The 20,279-nt window shown below is 38.0% G+C and overlaps 2 protein-coding genes across 3 annotated transcripts in view; one reads left to right on the top strand and one right to left on the bottom strand.

The window, feature by feature from the left end:
* Spmip2 (sperm microtubule inner protein 2) overlaps nucleotides 1-10,492 on the top strand; it is a 116,321-nt gene extending 105,829 nt beyond the window's left edge. The window contains exon 5 of the mRNA XM_070013053.1: nucleotides 10,346-10,492. Within this exon, the coding sequence (XP_069869154.1) occupies nucleotides 10,346-10,381 (36 nt within the window). The 3' untranslated portion in view covers nucleotides 10,382-10,492. The remainder of the gene's footprint in view (nucleotides 1-10,345) is intronic.
* Nucleotides 2,746-20,279, bottom strand: part of Fnip2 (folliculin interacting protein 2) — a 149,958-nt gene continuing 132,424 nt past the window's right edge. For both annotated transcript variants that reach the window (XM_070013051.1, XM_070013050.1), the window contains 3 exons: nucleotides 12,057-12,257; nucleotides 7,867-7,982; nucleotides 2,746-6,197 (listed from right to left, as the gene is read on the bottom strand). In XM_070013051.1, the coding sequence (XP_069869152.1) occupies nucleotides 6,119-6,197; nucleotides 7,867-7,982; nucleotides 12,057-12,257 (396 nt within the window). In that variant the 3' untranslated portion in view covers nucleotides 2,746-6,118. The remainder of the gene's footprint in view (nucleotides 6,198-7,866; nucleotides 7,983-12,056; nucleotides 12,258-20,279) is intronic.

Genomic DNA, 20,279 nt, shown 5'->3' on the forward strand with positions numbered 1-20,279 from the left:
TTTTTTTTTTTTTTGTCGGTCATGAGGCTTTGAACTCTGGGCCTGGGTGCTGTTCCTCAGCTCTTCAGCTCAAGGCAAGTGCTCTACCGCTTGAGCCACAGCACCACTTCCGGTTTTCTAGGTTTATTGGAGATAAGAGTCTCATGGACTTTCCTGCCTGGGCTGGCTTTGAACCATGATCCTCAGATCTCAACCTCCTGAGGAGCTAGGATTACAGGTGTGAGCCATCAGCACCCGGCTTGACTTGCTTTTGTATAAACCCTCTTTAGGGAAAATAACTTGAAGCAAGTGTTTCTATGCATTGACAAGCAAATCACAAACACAACATAAGAAAAGCTTACAACACAGACCCTCCGGGTCGGCCACCAGTGTTGTTATTACATTTCTCACCTGAAGGCCAGCACACTTCCCATGGTAGGTTGGAAGAATCACAGCCATGTGCTGTTGAGCCATACAATCAGATGCAGCTTATGGTTCAGCAGGTCTGTGATGGGTGATTCTGTATTTCTATCCAGATTCCAGACTCTGTAGTTACTTGTTGCCCGTGGCAGACCTTAGGTATCAAAGTACTACAAGATGTGACAATGAACTAAATTTTGAGTTAGGAACTGGGAACTAGAAGAGGAAGATCAGAAAGGACATATTTTTCAGGGCAAAGATTTCAATGTTGTAGTTTATGTGGTCTAATATAGCTGGATATTCAAGTGCAAAGGCAGTCCTGTGGCCCAAGCCACTACCAGCTACTCAGGAGGTTGAGGTGGGAGAACTGATTGGATCCAGGAGATTGGGGTTGGCCTGGGCAACATAGTGGGAACCCCATCTCTTAAAAGAAAATAAAGAGGGGTTGGAAGTGTGGCTTACTTGGTACAGTGCTAGTCAATGAGTGAAAGCAGCAGGTACTGAGTTTGAGTCCTGATCTCAATAATAATCTCAATAATAGAGTGCAAAGGGTATCTTGGATGAGGCTGGAGATATAATCTGCTATGTCACTTGAGTACAGGACACTAAGATACCTGACGCTTACTGGGCAGATGACAGGGTCAAATTTTCAGTTTTGAAGTATTTAGTCATCAGGATTGATGATATGTTTGATATGGAAGGGAGCATTTCAATAACAACTGAAACAGAAGAATTAAAATAAGACAGAAACAAACAAGAAACTGTGGTATATTTTAGGCAAGTCATTGCAGCCAAGCTGCAGACCTGGGAAAAACTTCAGACACTATGGAGGGGAGGAGACAAGCCTTGGATCTTGGTAAAAGGTGTGCAGGGACAGCCAGGTGGCAGAGAGAGAGAACCAAGGCCAAGAAGTGAAGATGCTTAGCTGACAGAGGATTCAGGAACAAGATGAAGGGTCACCTTAATATGGGTGAAATTTTTATATTTAAAAACATGGAATGTGGTATGTAGGTATACATTTAAAACCTTGACTAGTGGCACAATTCTAAGTGTGCTTCAGAGTACAGGAAAAATACTTGAAATTTTCATTTATCAGAAAGAATTTTGAAATACCAGAAACTTCTCTTTATAAGGAAAACATAATATGATAATAAACATTTTCCCCCAGAGATATCTACCAATGTAGTAAGTATTTTGTGACAACCCTTTATTATCCTCAAGTAAAATCCAAATAGTAAACCTTAGATACACAATTTATGCAAAACTATATACCAGAGGGAAGGGAAAGTAGGGGAAAAACAAAGGAGGGGGTAACAATGCTTGATAGGAAATGTACTGATTACCTTACTCATGTAACTGTAACCCCTCTGCTGCACAGTATCTTTACAATAAAAAATATTTTAAAAAAGCTATATAACACCTAGCTGAACTATTTTTAAAATCCATTATTTTATTTTGTGGTAGTACTGGGGCTTGAACTCAGGGCCTAGGAACTGTCCCCTAACTCTTTTTGCTCAAGGTTGGCACTCTACCATTTGAGTCACAGCTCTACTTCTAAAACTCATTCTTTAGTATGCAAAACATGGGGGTAGCAGAGTAGAAAGCTAATGAGTAGGCAGATGCCCACATCTACACCCCACAGCCACTCCATGGAGGCAAACAAGATGTGTGGTGCATGAAGGGATCTACTTCCCCAGAGGTGGTAGTGCTGAAGTACAGTTTCCAAAATCCATCAGTTCTTGGAGAAGACCAAGTGACTTGTTCTTGGTACAAGAACCAAGTCATACTGTAATAAGATAACATTAAAGTATTAACTAATTTCTCTTAATGAAATTCTTTTGTTTTGTTTTCAAATGATTATTTTATTGTAAAGATACTCTACAGAGGGGTTACAGTTACACGAGTAAGGTAATGAGTACTTATCTTATAACCCCAAGATTCTAGTTCCAAAGTAAAACCTTCCTTTAACGTGTGTAACAACTACATTCCTGGGAAGTTCAGTATCAACTGAAACATGTAAAAAAATACTTTTAGTAAAACAGAACACAGCTTAGATATTAAAGGTCTGCCCCACTGCCCCCCATGAATGTCCAGTGGGACATTTAATAGCTACTGAAGCTGGCCCTGGGAATGCACCCATGGCAGAATACGTCTATCCCCTCCCACCATGTACTGATGACTATGGCTCTCAATCATCAGTGTGTGTTGAAAAAATGCCCAGTGCTTGTAAAACACCACTGTTAAAACACACTGGCTTATCTGTACAAAGATACTGCTTTACTATGAGTTACTTTGATACACCACCTTTGATTAAATATAACAAATAAATCATATCCAACACTAGGAAAGTGTTCAAGATAATTCAAAGATTTATTGCACCAAATGCCACAGAAAAATGGACCAAAATAACACAATTATGAACAAGATAATTTGTTCATAATAATGAACAAGAAAAAAAATCCACACATTGACACTGGATTGACATTGGTATCCATTCTATTGGTCAAAAATATTAAGTATTATTACTTTTTCTTTATGGAGTTTCAGCAACAAATCCCAGATTTTCTTTTTAAACTACAACTCAAATTTAGGCATATTAAAATCTCACCAACTTTTGACATTTAAAAATTAAAACAATGGAGCTTGCTTGATTTAGACAGAAAGTATATGAAAATATCATTTCCCCAGAACATAACAAAAACAAAGGGTTCACATGAACTGAGATAGACTATTTAAATTTAATGGTGAAAGTATGCATAAACAAAATGTTCCCCAGAGTGTTCATTAGTGGAAAATCCAGACATTTAAAAGAATTTGAGGGTCATTTTATATTTATATATACAATCAATTCTTGCGAAGAACCTAAGAAACTACAGACTAAATTTATATAAAAATCTGAGGACCTAATCATAATAGCCTAAACAGTTTAGAATCTTTTATCAAGTGGGTAATTTCCTCCCTCCAAAAAAGTTAATTCTGAAAAATATGGTAAGTTTAAAAAATTGTATGTGTAAACGGCAGTTTCATGGGATGTGAAAAGATTTTAGTTATTTTCATTAAAAAACAGCACACTTCAGAAAAATGGATTGCAGCCTGTACAAAAAGCTATTTAACACTGATAAAATAAAATACTTTGGAATTATGCACAAGTATGGAAGCTACATCTTAAACTTTCATTGTCATGTTTAAGACATACACAATTAGCTTTACATTCATATCACTTATCAATTTATTAAAAATAAAAACTGCAACATGCTAGAAAGAGGCCTTTTACAGGAACATTTACATACCCGCTCCATCATGCCTCACTAGCTTGCTTAAGAAAGCAAGAGCAACGAAGAAATACACTCAACAGTAAGACATAGAGTTGAATAAACCCTAAAGGTAGAATCCTGTCAATTGAGGTAGATTTCTTTCTTCATTAATTTTTTTTTTCTTGAAAGGGGTATGGGAGGGTGGGAGCCCTTTCTTGACTCTTCAGCTGTAGCAGAAGGAAGCCATTGGGTGTTGTATGTGTGTTGGGGAATCACAGGTCCCCAGGACTTTTCTTTATCTTTGCTTTAGGGAAGAAGTTGAATTTAAGAGGAAGCTTGAAATGTTCAATATTTCAATGAAACTTAGAAAGAGCAGCAACATTATGGGTTTGTGTCTGTAGGTAGCACAACAGGATTAGGCTCTGAATGGAGTCCTAAGGGATCACTGAGACAACCTCCACCCACCACCCACCTGTGATCTCCTACAATACATTTTCTGAGTGACTTTAAAAACATTAGAACAAGAAGAAAATTATAATTTTAAGGCTTGGAGGAGACTTAGCTGAGTTTTTTATGTATAGAGTTAAGAATCAACCCAGGTGAAGCTCAATTTTCCCGGGATGGAACTAATTTTCAACATGCCACTAATGGATACACGAGAATCATATTCCTTTTGTATTATTTTCTCTGAACCCCGGGAAGATGGTGAATAAGGCAAAGTGCACACAACATGTAAACAAGGAAAAGGAGCTAGAGAGGAGGGGAATGCTTTAGGTTGGCATGGAAAAAACCTAAGACCAGCTTTGACAGCTTATTCACACCCAAGGAAAAGCAAGGTTGAGCATGCTGAGCCATAAGGTGGCCAGTAGCAAACAATGATGTCATGGAGAGAGAAATGTGAAAATACCAAACTTATGTTAGGCCAAAAAGAAAGGCAATAACACTAAAAGGAATGTAAAACTTAAATTTTGTAAAAGAAAATTAAAAAATAAAGTGAACATCAAAGATACCAAGTGCCTAAAAGCACCTATATCTATTCTCATAAAGCACAAAGAGAGGGGAAAGTAGTATTTCTGGCCTGTTCCTAAGAAAGAACACAGCATTTTTGTCAATTGGTACAGCTTCCAATTTACTTGCATTTGTATAAGAATAGACAAAGTTATGTGGTAGTGAGGATCAAGATTTTATGAAGTATGAAGTCTAAAGTCTTTCTAACTCCAAAGTAGTCCACCTTCTTAGTACAAGAGATATGTGGAAGGGAGGGAAGTTAGGGTTTAACCATGTCTTGTTTACTAGATTAGCCTCTTCCACTTAATGCAAGTCTTACTTTATCCTAGATGTCAAGATACAATCATTATCAGTCAGTAAACTAGGTTTCTTTTCTGTTAACAGAAAACTGAGTTTTTAACAGTTGAATCCTTCACTTTGGTAGGCTTTATGTGTGATGATCAAGTTGATTTCTAGAAAGATGTTTTGGAAGGGACATGAACAAGATGAAAAAAGTACACGTTGATACTGTAAAAATTCACACTGTATGCAGTTTGCTTCTTATAGTCTAACCTAGCTGCTTTTTGCTGCAGTTTTACTTCCTACTTGGACAGCTGCATCTTTTAAATTGCAGTCTTAAATCAACTAATCTAGGAAGAAAGTGGCTCTGGCTGGAAGAATTTATCAACAGAAACACTTGAGCTTATAAGTAACTTTGGCAAATAGCCTTTCTTGAAAAGGCTGCAGAGAGCTCTAAGTGACAGGGTCAACACCTGGAGTCAGGCTGTACTCTGTTTTACAAACTACACTAGATGGGATGAGGATGCTACATTGGCTCTTGGGTTATTGCACCAGCAATCCACCTCTGACTTACCTGTAGCTGCCTCTGAGAGTAAACTCTGAGAACTCAGTGAGAGCACTGGTTCCCTACAGCACTGTTTTTCCAACAGACAATCCTCTTTCATATCAAACAGCAGCTGCTAGAGCCACGGGGCTGATAATGGCATAATTTGGCTTCCTTCTTGTCACCTGTGAAAATCAAAGTCTTATTCTGCCTGTCTTACAATAGTGCACTGTGTTTTCTCCAGGTTACAGCCTCGCCCTGCTGGAATGTTACATACACAGTTTGCACTCTACTCCAAATTGCTCGTCATTATTCTGTCCAAACAACACAAGGCTATCTGCAACAACTGCTTAGTGTTTAGTGTAGTGCTTATATCTCCCCTGACCAGAAATAACACTCTGCTGACTCACAGGTAACAAAAGATCCAAAGTGTTTCTGAAAATCACAAATGCAATTGTGTCCAGTAAACCGAAGTCTCCCAATGAAGCATCCACTTGAAAGCAACAAAGCAAATGGTGGAATGACTCCTTATCTTCTCCTCTTATGCTTTTGATGTCACCGAGGCCAGGTTCATTTGTCCTTCAGTTGAGAATTTGTTTTTCTTATTTCAAGAAGAATTGTCCTGAGCATTAGTTTATAAAAGTATTTGAGCCACATAAGGAGAATGAGTGCTGGCAATTGCAGTCAACAAAGGCAGGTCATTAGATTCAATCCTGAAGATCGAAAGCAGAAAAAAAAACAGTACTTTAACACAATTATCTAGGAAGTCATTTTAATGTACCTTATCCAATACCATTTAAAACTAATGATAAGCTAAGATCTCCCAAAGGACTCTGTCCACAGATGCCAAGGATATAGGCAAAGAAAGGTGGGGAACACAAAGCTGTTCTCTCTGTGAGGGCCCACTCAATCTTCAACAGGTGACTTTTCTTATTCTGTTTGACTCAGGTTTTTCCATTGTCCCTCACTCCTCCCGACAATCTTCCTGCAGGCAGACTGACTTGACACAATGATTCAAGTTAGTCTAGGAGAATTGTGATAAGTCATCACTCCGAATACCTTGGGTCTGTTTCTGAAGGCTGTGCCCCTCAGTTCCTCCCTGAGTGCTTGAGCCAGTCTCAAGGGATGGACATGGCTTTGGCTACACTCTTAAAGCAGAGGTGGAAGCCTGATAGTTGCTGGCAAAATGCTGCCAGGTGTTATTATGAGGAGAAAAAATTGGAATGTTCCAGTCTGTGGAACATGTTCTTAACTATTTCTTCTAAATTCTAAAAATTATGAATTTTTCTATGAGTATAGATGGATGGATATCTGCCAGAATGAGGAACTGTTAAAAAGTTCTAGAAATGGGGCTGGGAAGGTGGCTCAGTGGTAGAGTGCTTGCCTTGCATGTCTGAAGCCCTGGGTTCGATTCCTCAGCACCACATAAGAAAAAAGAAAAAAGCCGGAAGTGGTGCTGTGGCTCAAGTGGTAGAGTGCTAGTCTTGAGCTGAAGAGCTGAGGGACAGCGTCCAGGCCCAGAGTTCAGGCCCCGACCGGACCAAAAAAAAAAAAAAAAAGTTCTAGAAATAAAATGTTAACATCTAGTGATGGGAAACTGGTGAGGCAGCATTACAGTATGCGGCTGCCATGAGCCAAACAAAACACAAGGGGGACACCAGCAAAATGTCTCGAAGGGGGAAAATATTTTTTAAATGCGACATGTGAAAAAAAAAGTTATGCCCTGAATATAAGAGTCTGTAAATGTAAATGCAAAGGCCTAAATTTTAAAAACAATTCTTTAGCTGGCATGGGAGAATTTAAAGGTTGACATTTTTAATTCCAAATTGAGAAATAGTTACCATGGATAAAGGGAACAAGTACCCAGAGACACAATGACTTTTTTGTTAGCTGCCTACTGATTAGGAAAACAAATCAGCATTTCTTCTAGGGAAGATGTTGTAAGTGCTCTCTGGAAGATGACATGGATTAGTAATATGAGCAAGTCTCCCTATCAAAGGGCTTACGTGGAAGCCCTTGGAGTTTGAGAGAAGTCCTGTTCTTCCTCTAGGAAGTAAGGTATGAACACAGGCTCCCCACTGACAGTTGTGGCTCTGGCATCTTATGGAGTTACTAGAAATGGACAGAGAGAATGGGTAAAATGTTCCCTTACGAGAATAAAAGCAGCAGGCAGAAGGCAAAAGTAGCCCCAACCCATGTCCTAAAATTGTTTCCAGGTGTGAATCCAGATGTCAGATGTTGGTCATTTGAGAGCTGTGGAGCTCACATCTGAGGGACCTTGAACACTGGGAAATACTGGGCCTGCAGATGTAGGATGGCACAGGCTAATGAGTTGAGGGACCAGACTAGAAAGGGGTAGTGATAGCCCTTCACAGAACTCACCCCAGCACAACACCCAATTCTTTCACATGTACTCTTGTGTGTCCCCGAAGATATTCAGAAAGCATTTTACTTTTAAGGTACATCTCTTGTAGTCTGTCTTCAAGATGCATGATGCACTGTGAAGGCAATAACATTCAGAATGAGGGCTATAATCAATCTGCCAATGTCATAAAAGTTATATCACCACTTTCAAGAACACTTTAAAAACTGTTGGGAATGGTGATACAGTACTTGGGTGGTGGAGAAAGAAGGATCTTAAGTTTGGGACCAGGTGAAGCTACACAGTGAGTTCAAGGTCAGTTTGAGCTACACTGTGAAACCCTGCCTCAACAATTCAGTGGTAGGGCACTTGCTTATGACTTATGGTTCTGGGTTTAATCTTCAGTAACACACACACAAATAAAGAATTCTACAAGTGACCAAAAAATCCATCACTAGGAAGTACTAAAACATGTTTTTGTAAAATGACAATTTTTAAAAAATATAGTATCATGCCAGTGTTGTGTTGTTATTTTTCAAACTGGAGGACTTTTCTGCCTGGGTGGACTTGGCTATTCAAATCAAAATTTTTATAGGATTTACTGGTGTGAGCCAGTGGTTCCCAGCTCATGATAATGTTTTCAAAGTTTCTAAGTACAAAAATTTCCTACCTTTAAAAACCTTTCTAATAATTAATTCCAATGTTAAAAATCCTTTATTGATAATTTTTTTGTGTATATGTACTAGGACTTAGGGCTTAAACTCAGGGTCTAGGCACTGTCCCTAAACTCTTTTTTGCTTAAGGCTAGCACTCTGCCCCAGGAGCCACAGCTCCACTTCTGACTTTTTTGGTAGTTAGAGATAAGAGACTCATGGATTTTCATGTCTGGGATGACCTCAAACCAAGATCCTCAGATCTCAGCCTCCTGAGTAGCTAGAATTACAGGCATGCACCACTAACACCCAGTATTGACATAATTTTATGGCTAAATAATTGCTGAGAAATAAATTTGCCATTATTTAATTGCAGAGCTATTTATGTTTTTGTTCTAATATTTTATAAAGATTATATTTGATATGTTCTATTTCCATATCACAGTGTTTTGGCCCAGAGGAGAATAAGGTTGTTTGGAACTTTTTATTTTGCTTTCAAGAGCATACTTTAACTAGGTCTTCAATAACAATAAAGAGGCAATTATATTTCAGGACATCTTTACCCTTGGAAATGTGTCCAACTTCACGTTCTAGAGAACAGCAACCATCTGTGTCTTTCACCAGAGGCAAATGCTTTTGCATTTGGCAGGCAGAGTTATGCAAGCATCTCGAGACACCTGATTGCTTTGGCAAGGGCAATTCCATCATATGTAATTTTCTTCTAGACCATTAGGCCTGTTATTTTCAGGGTAAAAAAGATTAACAGATGCATTTGAAAATGTTGAAGTTGGCCATCTGCACTGATCAGTGACAAGGAAAAGTATTTGTTAGTGAGGCACTCTGTAAGAATACAGGCTTGAAATCTTAAGTGCATGTGTCAGGTGGATGAAACACAACTGCTAGTAAGTAACAGGCAAAGCCAGGAGGATTTCACCAGTTCTCATGGAAATTTCTTCCAAATTAATAGAGTTAAGTGGTTATGGGATCTATCTCTCTGTTGAGTTTCAGTTCTTTATAGAATAAAAGCACACAGTTTTGTTTCTTTTTTTTGTCAGTCGTGGGGTTTGCACTCTGGGCCTGGGCGCTGTCCCTGAACCCTTCAGCTCAAGGCAAGTGCTGTACCACTTGAGCCACAGTGCCACTTCCAGTTTTCTGGTGGTTAATTGGAGATAGTTTCATGGACTTTCCTGCCCACGCTGGCTTCAATTGCAGTCCTCTCAGATCTCAACCTCCTGAGTAGCTAGGATTACAGGCATGAGCACTGGTGCCCGGCTCATGTTTTTAATAAGAGCATTATAAAATACTAAATAGAACATTAATATTATATTGAATCTTTTCTTATAAAACAGTTAATTTAGTGTCAATATTCCACATGAAAAGTACTTGGTGAGATGTGGAAAGAAAGAGTATTCGTGTCTGGAAATGTAAATAAATGTGAAATTTAAAGTAGTTAGACTTTTTTAAAAGCTTAATATTCAAATAAAACTATTATTTCCCTTTCTTTTTGCTGGGATTTTGTTCCTAAGACAGATTTGTTCAACTTTTAACTTCTAAAACTTTAAATAGCTTTTCTCTTTTCATCTGAAGGCCCTAATCACATACGTTTTATTCAAGTAATATTTAAGAAATAAAACTGCAGATAAAATTTTCTTTGATGTTGGTTTAATGAGGCATTCATTTTATTTGGTGGTTAAACCTAATTCTATTCAAATGAAGTAAAAAGAATTAGTAAGTTATAGCTTTGATAACTAACATGTGAAATGTAATAGGAGCTATGTAGTTCAGAATGAAATATAAATGAAATATAAAACACTATGATGTTTAATATATCCTCCTTCCCTTACAGAAGAGGCCATGTGCAACCAACCCAATCTGCTACTAGAAGAAGCTGCTTATAGGTGGAGAATGGAAAACAAGGTCACAACAACCCATGAATGCTTTTCCTATTACCCCTGGGACAGACATCATATAAGAATATTCTTCAGTTTAAATCCCAAATAAATATTTTTGCGAAAAGATGTTTTTGGCTTTTACAATTATCAATACTGTTTAATTAACCAACATACCATACCAATAATAGCTGTTTCCTGTGAGTTTATAACATCTGCCACTCTTCTAAGTGCTTTGCATAAATTACCTAATTGTCTCATCTTTATAAGCATATGAGACATGTTCTATTATCTCTCCAGATTTGCAGATAAGCACACTGAGGCTTTAAGAGGTTATGCGGTTAGCAGTAAACCTTGAGTTAAACTCTAAAGCCTGTGTTCTGGCTGGCTCCTAATGTATATGTATTGGCTTTTAAAGTATCCTGCATTTGTACTGTGCTTTGACAGCTTGAAAAAGCAGTATTTGATCACTAATTTTCAGAGAAATTTTACAACACATGTATTGGGCCACCTTCATTTTAAAACAAGAAATCTGAGTTTCAGAGACACTCAGGACTGTCCACCATCAAACAAGTAAATCACCAGTAAACTCAAGCCTAACCCAATGGTGCTCTGAAGTCCTCCTGCCCTGCCACACTGCCACTGGTTTTACAACCATCATTTCAGAGCTAACAAAGTCTTGATTATTTCTGAGGAATGTAGTATAACTAGATTCCATCAGAAGAACTCAAGAAAAATGACCATTGGATTGGTAATTAGAGTATTAATATTTAGCTTCCTACTTTTCTGGTCAGTAGCTCTAATTTAATGTTTTGCAAGGCCAGCAGGGAAAGAGGTTTTGATTTGTGACTATGCTACAAAAAAAAAAAAAAAAAAAAAAAAAGACTGCACAGAAGGGAGGAAAGACTAATTAGCAGACTCTTCCAGCTCAAGGAGGATTTTCCTAGTTTTATCCCTCCCTTTCTGAATATAGTTCCTCTTTCAATCTCTCTTTGTCAGCACACACACATAGAGAGAAGGAGGGAGGCAGAAGGGTAAAGAAGGGAGAGAAACAGAGTAATTTGTTATGTATATTAAGGCCACTAACTTGGGGAGAGCTGTCAACAATTTTTCTAGGGCTTTCTAGGCTTGTATTTGTATTTTAAATGATATGAAAGTGATTTGAAAAGTCTAGCTGAAAATTAACAATTGATACCAACTTATAAGTACTTACATAATACATCTTATCCAGCACTTTCACATTTCAAAGTGTTTCTACAAACCATATCTATTTTATATTTAATGTTTTTGTGAGGACAGTCACTGAACACAAAACAACAATCCCTTCAGAAAGAAGGTGTGCCTAATATCCACTCACAAAGGGAGAACTAAGGAATTTTCCAATGGAGGATTTAAAATTTTCTTTTATGCTCAATCCCCCTCCTTATCCCTTATTCATTCTACCATCTTCCTTGTTCAAAAGATTTCAGTGCTCAAGTTCTTGAAGGAGGGCCATTAATATTGAGATCCTTAGTGTTTGCTGTTTATATGTTACATGTTCCACTTTTACTGAATGCTAACCTCCAATTATATTAAAACTAGTGTGTCTGAACTTAAGACTTTAGTCAAAGTGTTCCAAGAGTATTTTATTAGCTGTATTTCTTTGATGATGTGAGAGCCAATACTTACAAAATCAGCAGAGAGATGAAGCTTGTACAGCTGTAAAACGGACTGAAGTAAACTGGACACCTGACTAGAAACCAAGACCTCTTGGCCCAGCTTCATGTTGTCTATCACTTTCCTCTGACTCGTGGCCACCTGGACGCTCCACTTGTCCGTATCTGCAATAATGCAGACAGCCTCAGCTACTGGCTCATCCAGCACTGGATGCTGAAAGGGAAATGCAGCAGGTTGACTTTCTTCACACCAGTGATACTCAGAATGATTTTGGCCAATGATTTGGAAGCTGACAGTGAAAGAAAGCTTATAGATGCAATGCATCATGGGGACTCACATAGGAACATTATAAAATTATTTCTTAAAATTAATTCAATAAAATTGCATTTAATCATTATTTTCCTCTTATAACTAGGAAGTACACTGTGCAGTATTTTTTTTTTTTTTTGATCCGGTCGTGGGGCCTGAACTCTCGGGCTGGGCGCTGTCCCTCAGCTCTTCAGCTCAAGGCTAGTGCTCTACCACTTGAGCCACAGTGCCACTTCCGGCTTTTTTCTTTTTGCTTATGTGGTGCTGAGGAATCGAACCCAGGGCCTCATGCATGCAAGGCAAGCACTCTACCACTGAGTCACCTTCCCAGCCCAACTGTGCAGTATTCTTAAATGTTCATATATAAGCAAAAAGACCTTTGTCATCCTTATATCCCAGGATATTAAAATTCATCTCTTTAAATGACTGTCTTTTTTTAAAACAAGGAAAATCAAATCAAAATAAAGTATAGAATTGCCATTTCCCCAATAACCAGGTTAGCCAGGGTAACTTAAGTATTATCTTTACAGTTATAGTTTTAATTAAGAAAAATTAACTTAATAACTGTGCACTGCATCAATTATCTCTAATAATCAACTAAAAATGGCTGAGAGCTGATAAACTTACTTAAAATACTCATAAATTGTACAATGGAGATAACATTGAAGTAAAGAGCCTTAACAAACATAATTTCTTAAAACTGATTATAGCATAATGGCTTCACCAGCAATGCCTTCTGGTACCTATCTTCTAGTATAGTGTGTGTGTGTGTGTGTGTGTGTGTGTGTGTGTGTGTGTGTGTGTGTGTGTGTGTGTGTGTGTGTGTGTGTGTGTGTGTGTGTGTGTGTGTGTCCTTCTGGTACCTATCTTCTAGTATAGTGTGTGTGTGTGTGTGTGTGTGTGTGTGTGTGTGTGTGTGTGTGTGTGTGTGTGTGTGTGTGTGTGTGTGTGTGTGTGTGTGTGTGTGTGTGTCCCCAAGTCCACATCATAGAAAGAAGGCCCTACAATGATCTTCTTCAGTAGTTCATGGTTCCTGAATCTGGTCTAGAGATTCCACAGCCAAGCCTAATTCTTTGGCTCTCCACTTATCAAGTCTATGAATTTCTAATATCCTACCAACAAAGTCTCATCTGCTTAAGCTAATAAGGCCTGGTTTTTGCTAATTACAACAAAGAAAAAGATATAACCCTTTTGGACTATGGTTACCTACAAGTAGTGGGAAGATTGCAAATACCTATCAAAGATGCACTGTCGTTCTGTAATTTTAAGAGATGGTACTCTCAGGTCCTGGATTCTTTTAATAAACGGGGAGTCGCTTTGTGTTTCTTCTCACAATTGAGGAAGAAACTGCTGAGCTGAATAAAAACTGGTGGAACCTATATTTTTCCTACACTATATTCAAAGAGAAAATATTCAGGGTTTATATTTTTACCATTGAAAGGAAAACTAATCAGGCAAATCTACTTAAGCATTTTATTCAAATAATGCATTTGATAAAATGTATTTTTGAATTGATGAGGCCTGAATTCCCAAGACACTTCATTATATAGGCTAGTTAATTACAGCATGTTCTCACCCATGATCATCTTACCTCATGCTTCTCAAACATGCAAATTAATATCCATTCTCCAAAACAGAGCTAAAGACACAGAACCTCAGTTGGGAAGGTAGCTCTGAGGGAGAATACTTGCCTACAAAGAATGAGGCCCTGACTCCATTCTCAGACACACACACACACACACACACACACACACACACACACACACACACACACACACACACACACACACACACACACACACACACACACACACACTCATTGACTTCCCTAAAATCAGGTGTCATAAATTCACAACACACCAAGATGGCAATGATTTACCATCAATATTATGCTTTCTCTTTGAAAATGAAGATATGGAAATGCAAATATTTATATTTGGAACTCAAGTCCCTTCATTGCTTGGGTTGTCAAAATTCAGTGTGATGGTAATACTGTCATTATCAGACACAGGCCAACATATACAATCAGATAAACATGTGTTGGTCACTTTCCATGGTAAGATATAGCTTTAAAAAATTGATTTTTAGTAGATAATTAAGGCCTGATTTTCCGTCTGAGCTCTTCTCCTATATGCCCACATCACTGAAGAGGTAGGGTGGGAAGTGTATGTCAATCCAATTACCCAACAGTCTGCAGACAGTAATTTTATACAGTACCACCACCAACCCAGAGAGCTTTGTTTTCACTGGAAGGGCAGTAGTCTGGCAAGGGAGCATTAGTTTTATCAGAAGGATGTACTTCTAGATAAACAGTAGAGAAGGTGGCTAAACGATATGAAGGTAGCTACTTAGTAAAAAAAAATCTAACCTAAAGATTAGATGGAGCCAGGTCTGGTGGCTCATGCCTGTAATCCTAACTATTCAGGAGTCTGAGATCTGAGGATCATGGTTCAAAGCCAGCCCAGGCAGGAAAGTCCGTGATACTCTTATCTCCAGTTAATAACCAGAAAACTAGAAACGGCACTGTGGCTCAAGTGGTAGAACATTCGCCTTGAGCCCCACAACTGATGACAAAAAAAAAAAAAAAAATAGGTGGTCATAGGTCTATGGGATCATGTCTGGGTCTTCAATTCTTTTCCACTGGCCCTCAGGCTGTTTATGTGCCAGTACCAAGCTTTTTTTATAATTGCAGCATTATAATAGAGTTTGAAGTTTGGTATTGATATTCTTCCAGTACTATTTCTTCTACTTAAGAATTGCTTTTGTCATTAGGGGTGTTCTAAAATTCCATATGAATTTTTGGATTGTTTCTTCTATTTCATTAAAGAATGTTGTTGGGATATTGATGGGTATTGCATTGAATTTGTAGATTGCCTATGGCAGTATTGCCATTTTCACTGTTAATCCTCTCAATCCAGGAGCAAGGGAGATTTATCCACATCCTTAAATTTGCTTTTTCATGTTTTTAAAGTTGTCATCATAAAGGTCCTTCACTTGTTTGGTGATTTTTTTTTTTTTGAGGCTATTACAAATGGAGTTGCTTTTCTGATTTTACCCTTCTCATTTTTGGCATATAGAAAAGTTACTGATTTTTGTGGATTAATTTTATACCCTGCTACTTTGCCAAAGTTTTGGATCAGCTCAAGTAACTTGGGAGAGGGGTCAATGGGGTCCTTTAAATACAGGTTCATGTCATTTGCAAAGAGGGAGTGTTTTACTTCTTTCCCTATTTGGATCACTTTGTCTCTTGCCTTATTTCTCTGGCTAGGATTCCAATACTATATTGAAGAGGAGTGGAGAGAGAGGACATCCTTGTCTCATTCGATTTTAGAGAAATTTTTTTTAACTTTTCACCATTAAGTATAATGTTAGCTATGGGTTTGTCATATACAGCTTTTATTATATTGAGGAATGTTCCACAGATTCCTAGTTTCTTCAGAGCCTTAATCATAAAGCGGTGTTGGATCTTATCAAATACTTTCTCTGCATCTATTGAGATGATCATGTGGTTCTTATCCTTGCTCCTATTGAAGTGGTGAATTACATCAATTGACTTGTGTATATTGAATCAGTTTTGCATCCCTGGAATGAATCCCATTTGGTCATAGTGAACAAATTTTTTGATTAGCTGTTGAAGTCATTTGGCCAGAATTTTATTGAGAAGCTTTGCATCGATGTTCATTAAAGGAATGGGTCTATAGTTATTTTTCATTGTTGGGTCCCTATCTGGTTTTGGGATGAGGGTTATGCTGACCTCAAAGAACAAGTTTAGTAGGGATCTTTCACTTTCAATTGCACTGAAGAGTTTGAAGAGTATTGGAGTTCTCCTTTGAAAGTCTTTTAGAATTCGGCTGTGAATCTGTCTGGTCCTGTGCTTTTCTTGGGTCGGAGGTCTTTGATTACCATTTCTATTCCAAAACTTGATATCGGTTTATTTAGTTGGCTTAGATCTTGGTTTAGTTTGGGTATCTAAATATTTGCTAGAAATTCTTCCGATTCTCAAATTTGTTAGCACAAAGGTTTGCAAAGTATTCCTTTATAATGTTCTGAATCTTGCTTGTTTCTGTTATGTTCCCAATCTCTCTCCCTCTCCCAATTCTTTTGGTCAGATTTGCTAAAAGTCTGTCAATTTTGTTAATTTTTTTCAAAGAACCAATTCTTTGTTTTGCTGATCTTTGTTATGTTTTTTTGAACTCTAATTCACTTAATTCTGATTTAATTTTAATTATCTATAACCATCTTGGATTGTTGGTGATTTTCAAGGAGCTTAAGGTTCATCATTAAATTGCTGGTTTGTGATTTCTCCAATTTGTTGATGTAGGAACTCAAAGATATAAATTTTCCTCTGAGTACTGCCTTTGCTGTGTTCCAGAGGAGTTAGTATTTTTGTATGTTCATTTTTGTTAAATATTATGAATGTTTGAATTTCCTTTCTGATCTCTTCAATGAACCGCTGACTACTAAATAATGTGTTGTTCAATCTCTGTACATTACAAAATTTTCTATGGTGGCTCTTGGTGTTGAGCTCTGAGAGAAGGCAGGAAATAATTTCAATATTCTTGAATTTGCTTAGATTTGCTCTGTGACCTAAAATGTGGTCTATTTTGGAAAATGTTCCATGTGCTGCTGAGAAGAATGTATATTCTGATGCTGTTGGATGAAATAGTCTGCAAATGTCTGTTAAGTCTAGTTTGGCTATATAATTGTTTAGTTCAGGGGTTTATCGGTTGAGTTTTTGCCAGGTTGATCTATCCAGTAGTGACAGTGGTATGTTAAAGTCACCAACAATCAATATGTTTGGATCTATGTACAGTTTCAGGGTAAGTAGTGTTTGTTTGATGAATTTGGTGCTCTGGCATTTGGTGCATATATACTTCATTAATAAGTGGACTGAAGAATTAAAAAGAGACTTCTCTGGAGAGAAATAGCCAGTAGATACCTGAAGAAATGTTCAACATCTCTGGTCATAAAAGAAATGCAAATCAAAACAACATTGAGATTACAACTCACCCCAGTTAGAATGGCCATTATCAAGAAAACATAATTAACAGATGCTGGTGGGGATGTGGCCAAAAGGGAACACTACTACATTGTTGGTGGGAATGTAAACTGGTTCAAACACTCTGGACAGCAGTATGGAAGTTCCTTAAAAAGACTAAACATAGAACTCCCCCATGATCCAGCAATCCCATTCCTGGGCATTTACCCAAACGATCACAAACAAGATCACACTAGAGCTACCAGCACAACCATGTTCACTGCAGCTTTATTTGCCATAGATAAGATATGGAACCAACCCAGATGCCCCTCAGTAGATGAATGGATCAAGAAAATGTGGTATATATGCACAATGGAGTTCTATGCTTTTATCAGAAAAAATGGCACTGCCCCATTTATAAGGAAATGGAAAGACTTGGAAAAAATTATATTAAGTGAAGTTAGCCAGACCCAAGAAACATAGGCTCCATGGTTTCCCTCATTTGTAATAATTAGAATATGTCTACGATAGTCTTGAGGATCACAACAGCTCTATAGCTATGTACATATGACCATATGAAATGATGCTAATCAAAATAAAGTCCAAGAAACGGAAACAAGAGTGGATTTTTTGTTATTGTTGTTGTTAATGTGTTGGTTTTTTTTTTTTTGGTCGGTCGTGGGGCTTGAACTCTCGGCTTAGGCACTGTCCCTACGCTCTTCAGCTCAAGGTGAGCACTCTACCACTTGAGCCATAGCGCCACTTCTGGTTTTCTAGTGGTTTATTGGAGATAAGAGTGTCACAGACTTTTCTGCCCGGGCTGGCTTTGAACCATGATCCTCAGATCTCAGCCTCCTGAGTAGCTAGGATTACAGGTGTGAGCCACTGGCGCCTGGCTAATGTGGTTGTTTTTAATGTACTGTATTAAGTACTTTTTTTTTTAACACCCCCTTTGGTTTATCCCTGGTAGTCATTGTTTTTGATTCCAGTACCCTGTGTTATATATACATATATATATATATATATATATATGTATATATATATATATTTTTTTGATTTGGGGAAGGGAAGGGGAATAACAAAATGGTGAAACAAAAGACAAAGGGAGACCCAATGCAATAGCGATACTCACAAGGTGCTAGGTTGGAAATGAACTTTACAACTTGGGGTGGGGGGTGGAGAAAGTCTGGAGGAAGGGAAAGTGGGAGACAAATGAGGGCAGGGGTAACAATGTTTGACAAGAAATGTACTCATTACACCTTACTTATGTACTTGTAACTCCTCTGACATCACCCTTACAATAAAATGAAATAAATCTAACATTAAAAAAAAAAACCACCTCCATTTACTTGAAACCACTGGAACAAAAGGTAGAATCTGAGGTACAGACTCAGAGAAAGACTTGAGACTGATTAGGCTGGTGAGCTGAAGTGACAGGCATCTCTGTGCCTGTCCCCAAGTCCTCAGCACATAAACCAGGAGTAAGCACTCAAAACACTGCTGTTTACTAAATTAAAATGAAATAGGTATGCACAAGGAAATAACAGAGCCCACAGCCTCTGCATTTCCAATTAGTGAGGGACTGCTGACCTTCACAGGCACCAGAAGTGAAAGAATCGAACATTTTCAGAAGAACTTTAAAAAGTATTCCAAGCATTATGCATACCCAAGCTACTAGACACCTGATACACAACTCCTACCATTTAATTATATTCTTTCCATAGGTCAAAGAGTTGAAGCATAAGTTAAAGTGATTCTGGAGATTGTCTTTACAAAGGAAACTAACCTAACTAGACAGGACCCAATTGAAATACATTTTGATTTAGCTAATAAGCCGATCTGTAAGAATTTAAATCTGTAGAATTTATGGCACATAGAGATCCACAATACATTAAGGAAAACTCACCTATATGTATGCTTCTTTTTAGTACTAACTTTTTCTGAGCCATATTATAAATAATAAAGTTTTTTTTTTTTTTTTTTTTTTTTGTCTGTCGTGGGGCTTGAACTCTGGGCCTGGGCGTTGTCCCTTAGCTCTTCAGCTCAAGGCGAGCGCTCTACCACTTGAGCTACAGTGCCACTTCCAGTTTTCTGGTGGTTTTATTGGAGATAGGAGTCTCACGGTCTCTCCTGCCTGGGCTGGCTTTGAACCGCGATCCTCAGATCTCAGCCTCCTGAGTAGCTAGGATTACAGGCGTGAGCCACCAGCACCCGGCAAATAATAAAGTTTTTAAATAGCAAAATCTGTCAGGTAGGTGTAGGTATGTGTGTGTGCTACTGCTGAGTCTTAAAACTGGGGGCACTTTAGCTTTTTTTGCTCAAGGCTGGCTGTGGCTTGAGCCATAACTCCACTTCCATATTTTTGCTGGTTAATTAAGAGACAAGAATCCCATGGACTTTTCTGCAGGAGCTGCCTTCAAACCTCAATTCTCACATCTTAACCTCCTAAGTAGATAAGATTGTGTGAGCCATACTTCCACTTCTGGATTTTTTATGATTAGTCCTCCCTGGGATGGCTTTGAACCTTGGTTCTCGAATCTCAGCCTTCTGAGTAGCTAGGATTACTGGCACACAGCTTCAAGTAGATTTTTAAGTTCACAATTTTTCCAATTCCTTTATGCATAAGAATATAAATCGAAACATGGTATTTTCAGGGGAGAATTCAAATGGTTTAACTAGAAAAACTAACAGTCCAACAAAATAAATACCAGGAAAGGTATTTTGAAAGGTGTGTGGGGGGGTGTTAGAAAATGAAGAGAGAAAGTGGGGAGAAGGCAGTTATAATATTTAATGGATATCCTATGAGATTAATAAAAATTAAGGGGCGGGATAGTGTTGGGGAGGGAGAATGATGGAAGAGGGGACATTGATCCATACATATTATACTCATAAACTAAAGTGTTAAATGGTAACTCCTTTATACAATTACTTGAAGATAATAAAAATAT

Source organism: Dipodomys merriami, unplaced genomic scaffold (genome assembly GCF_024711535.1).
Source record: "Dipodomys merriami isolate MVZ:Mamm:240054 unplaced genomic scaffold, mDipMer1.0.p SCAF_9, whole genome shotgun sequence".
NCBI lineage: Eukaryota > Metazoa > Chordata > Mammalia > Rodentia > Heteromyidae > Dipodomys > Dipodomys merriami.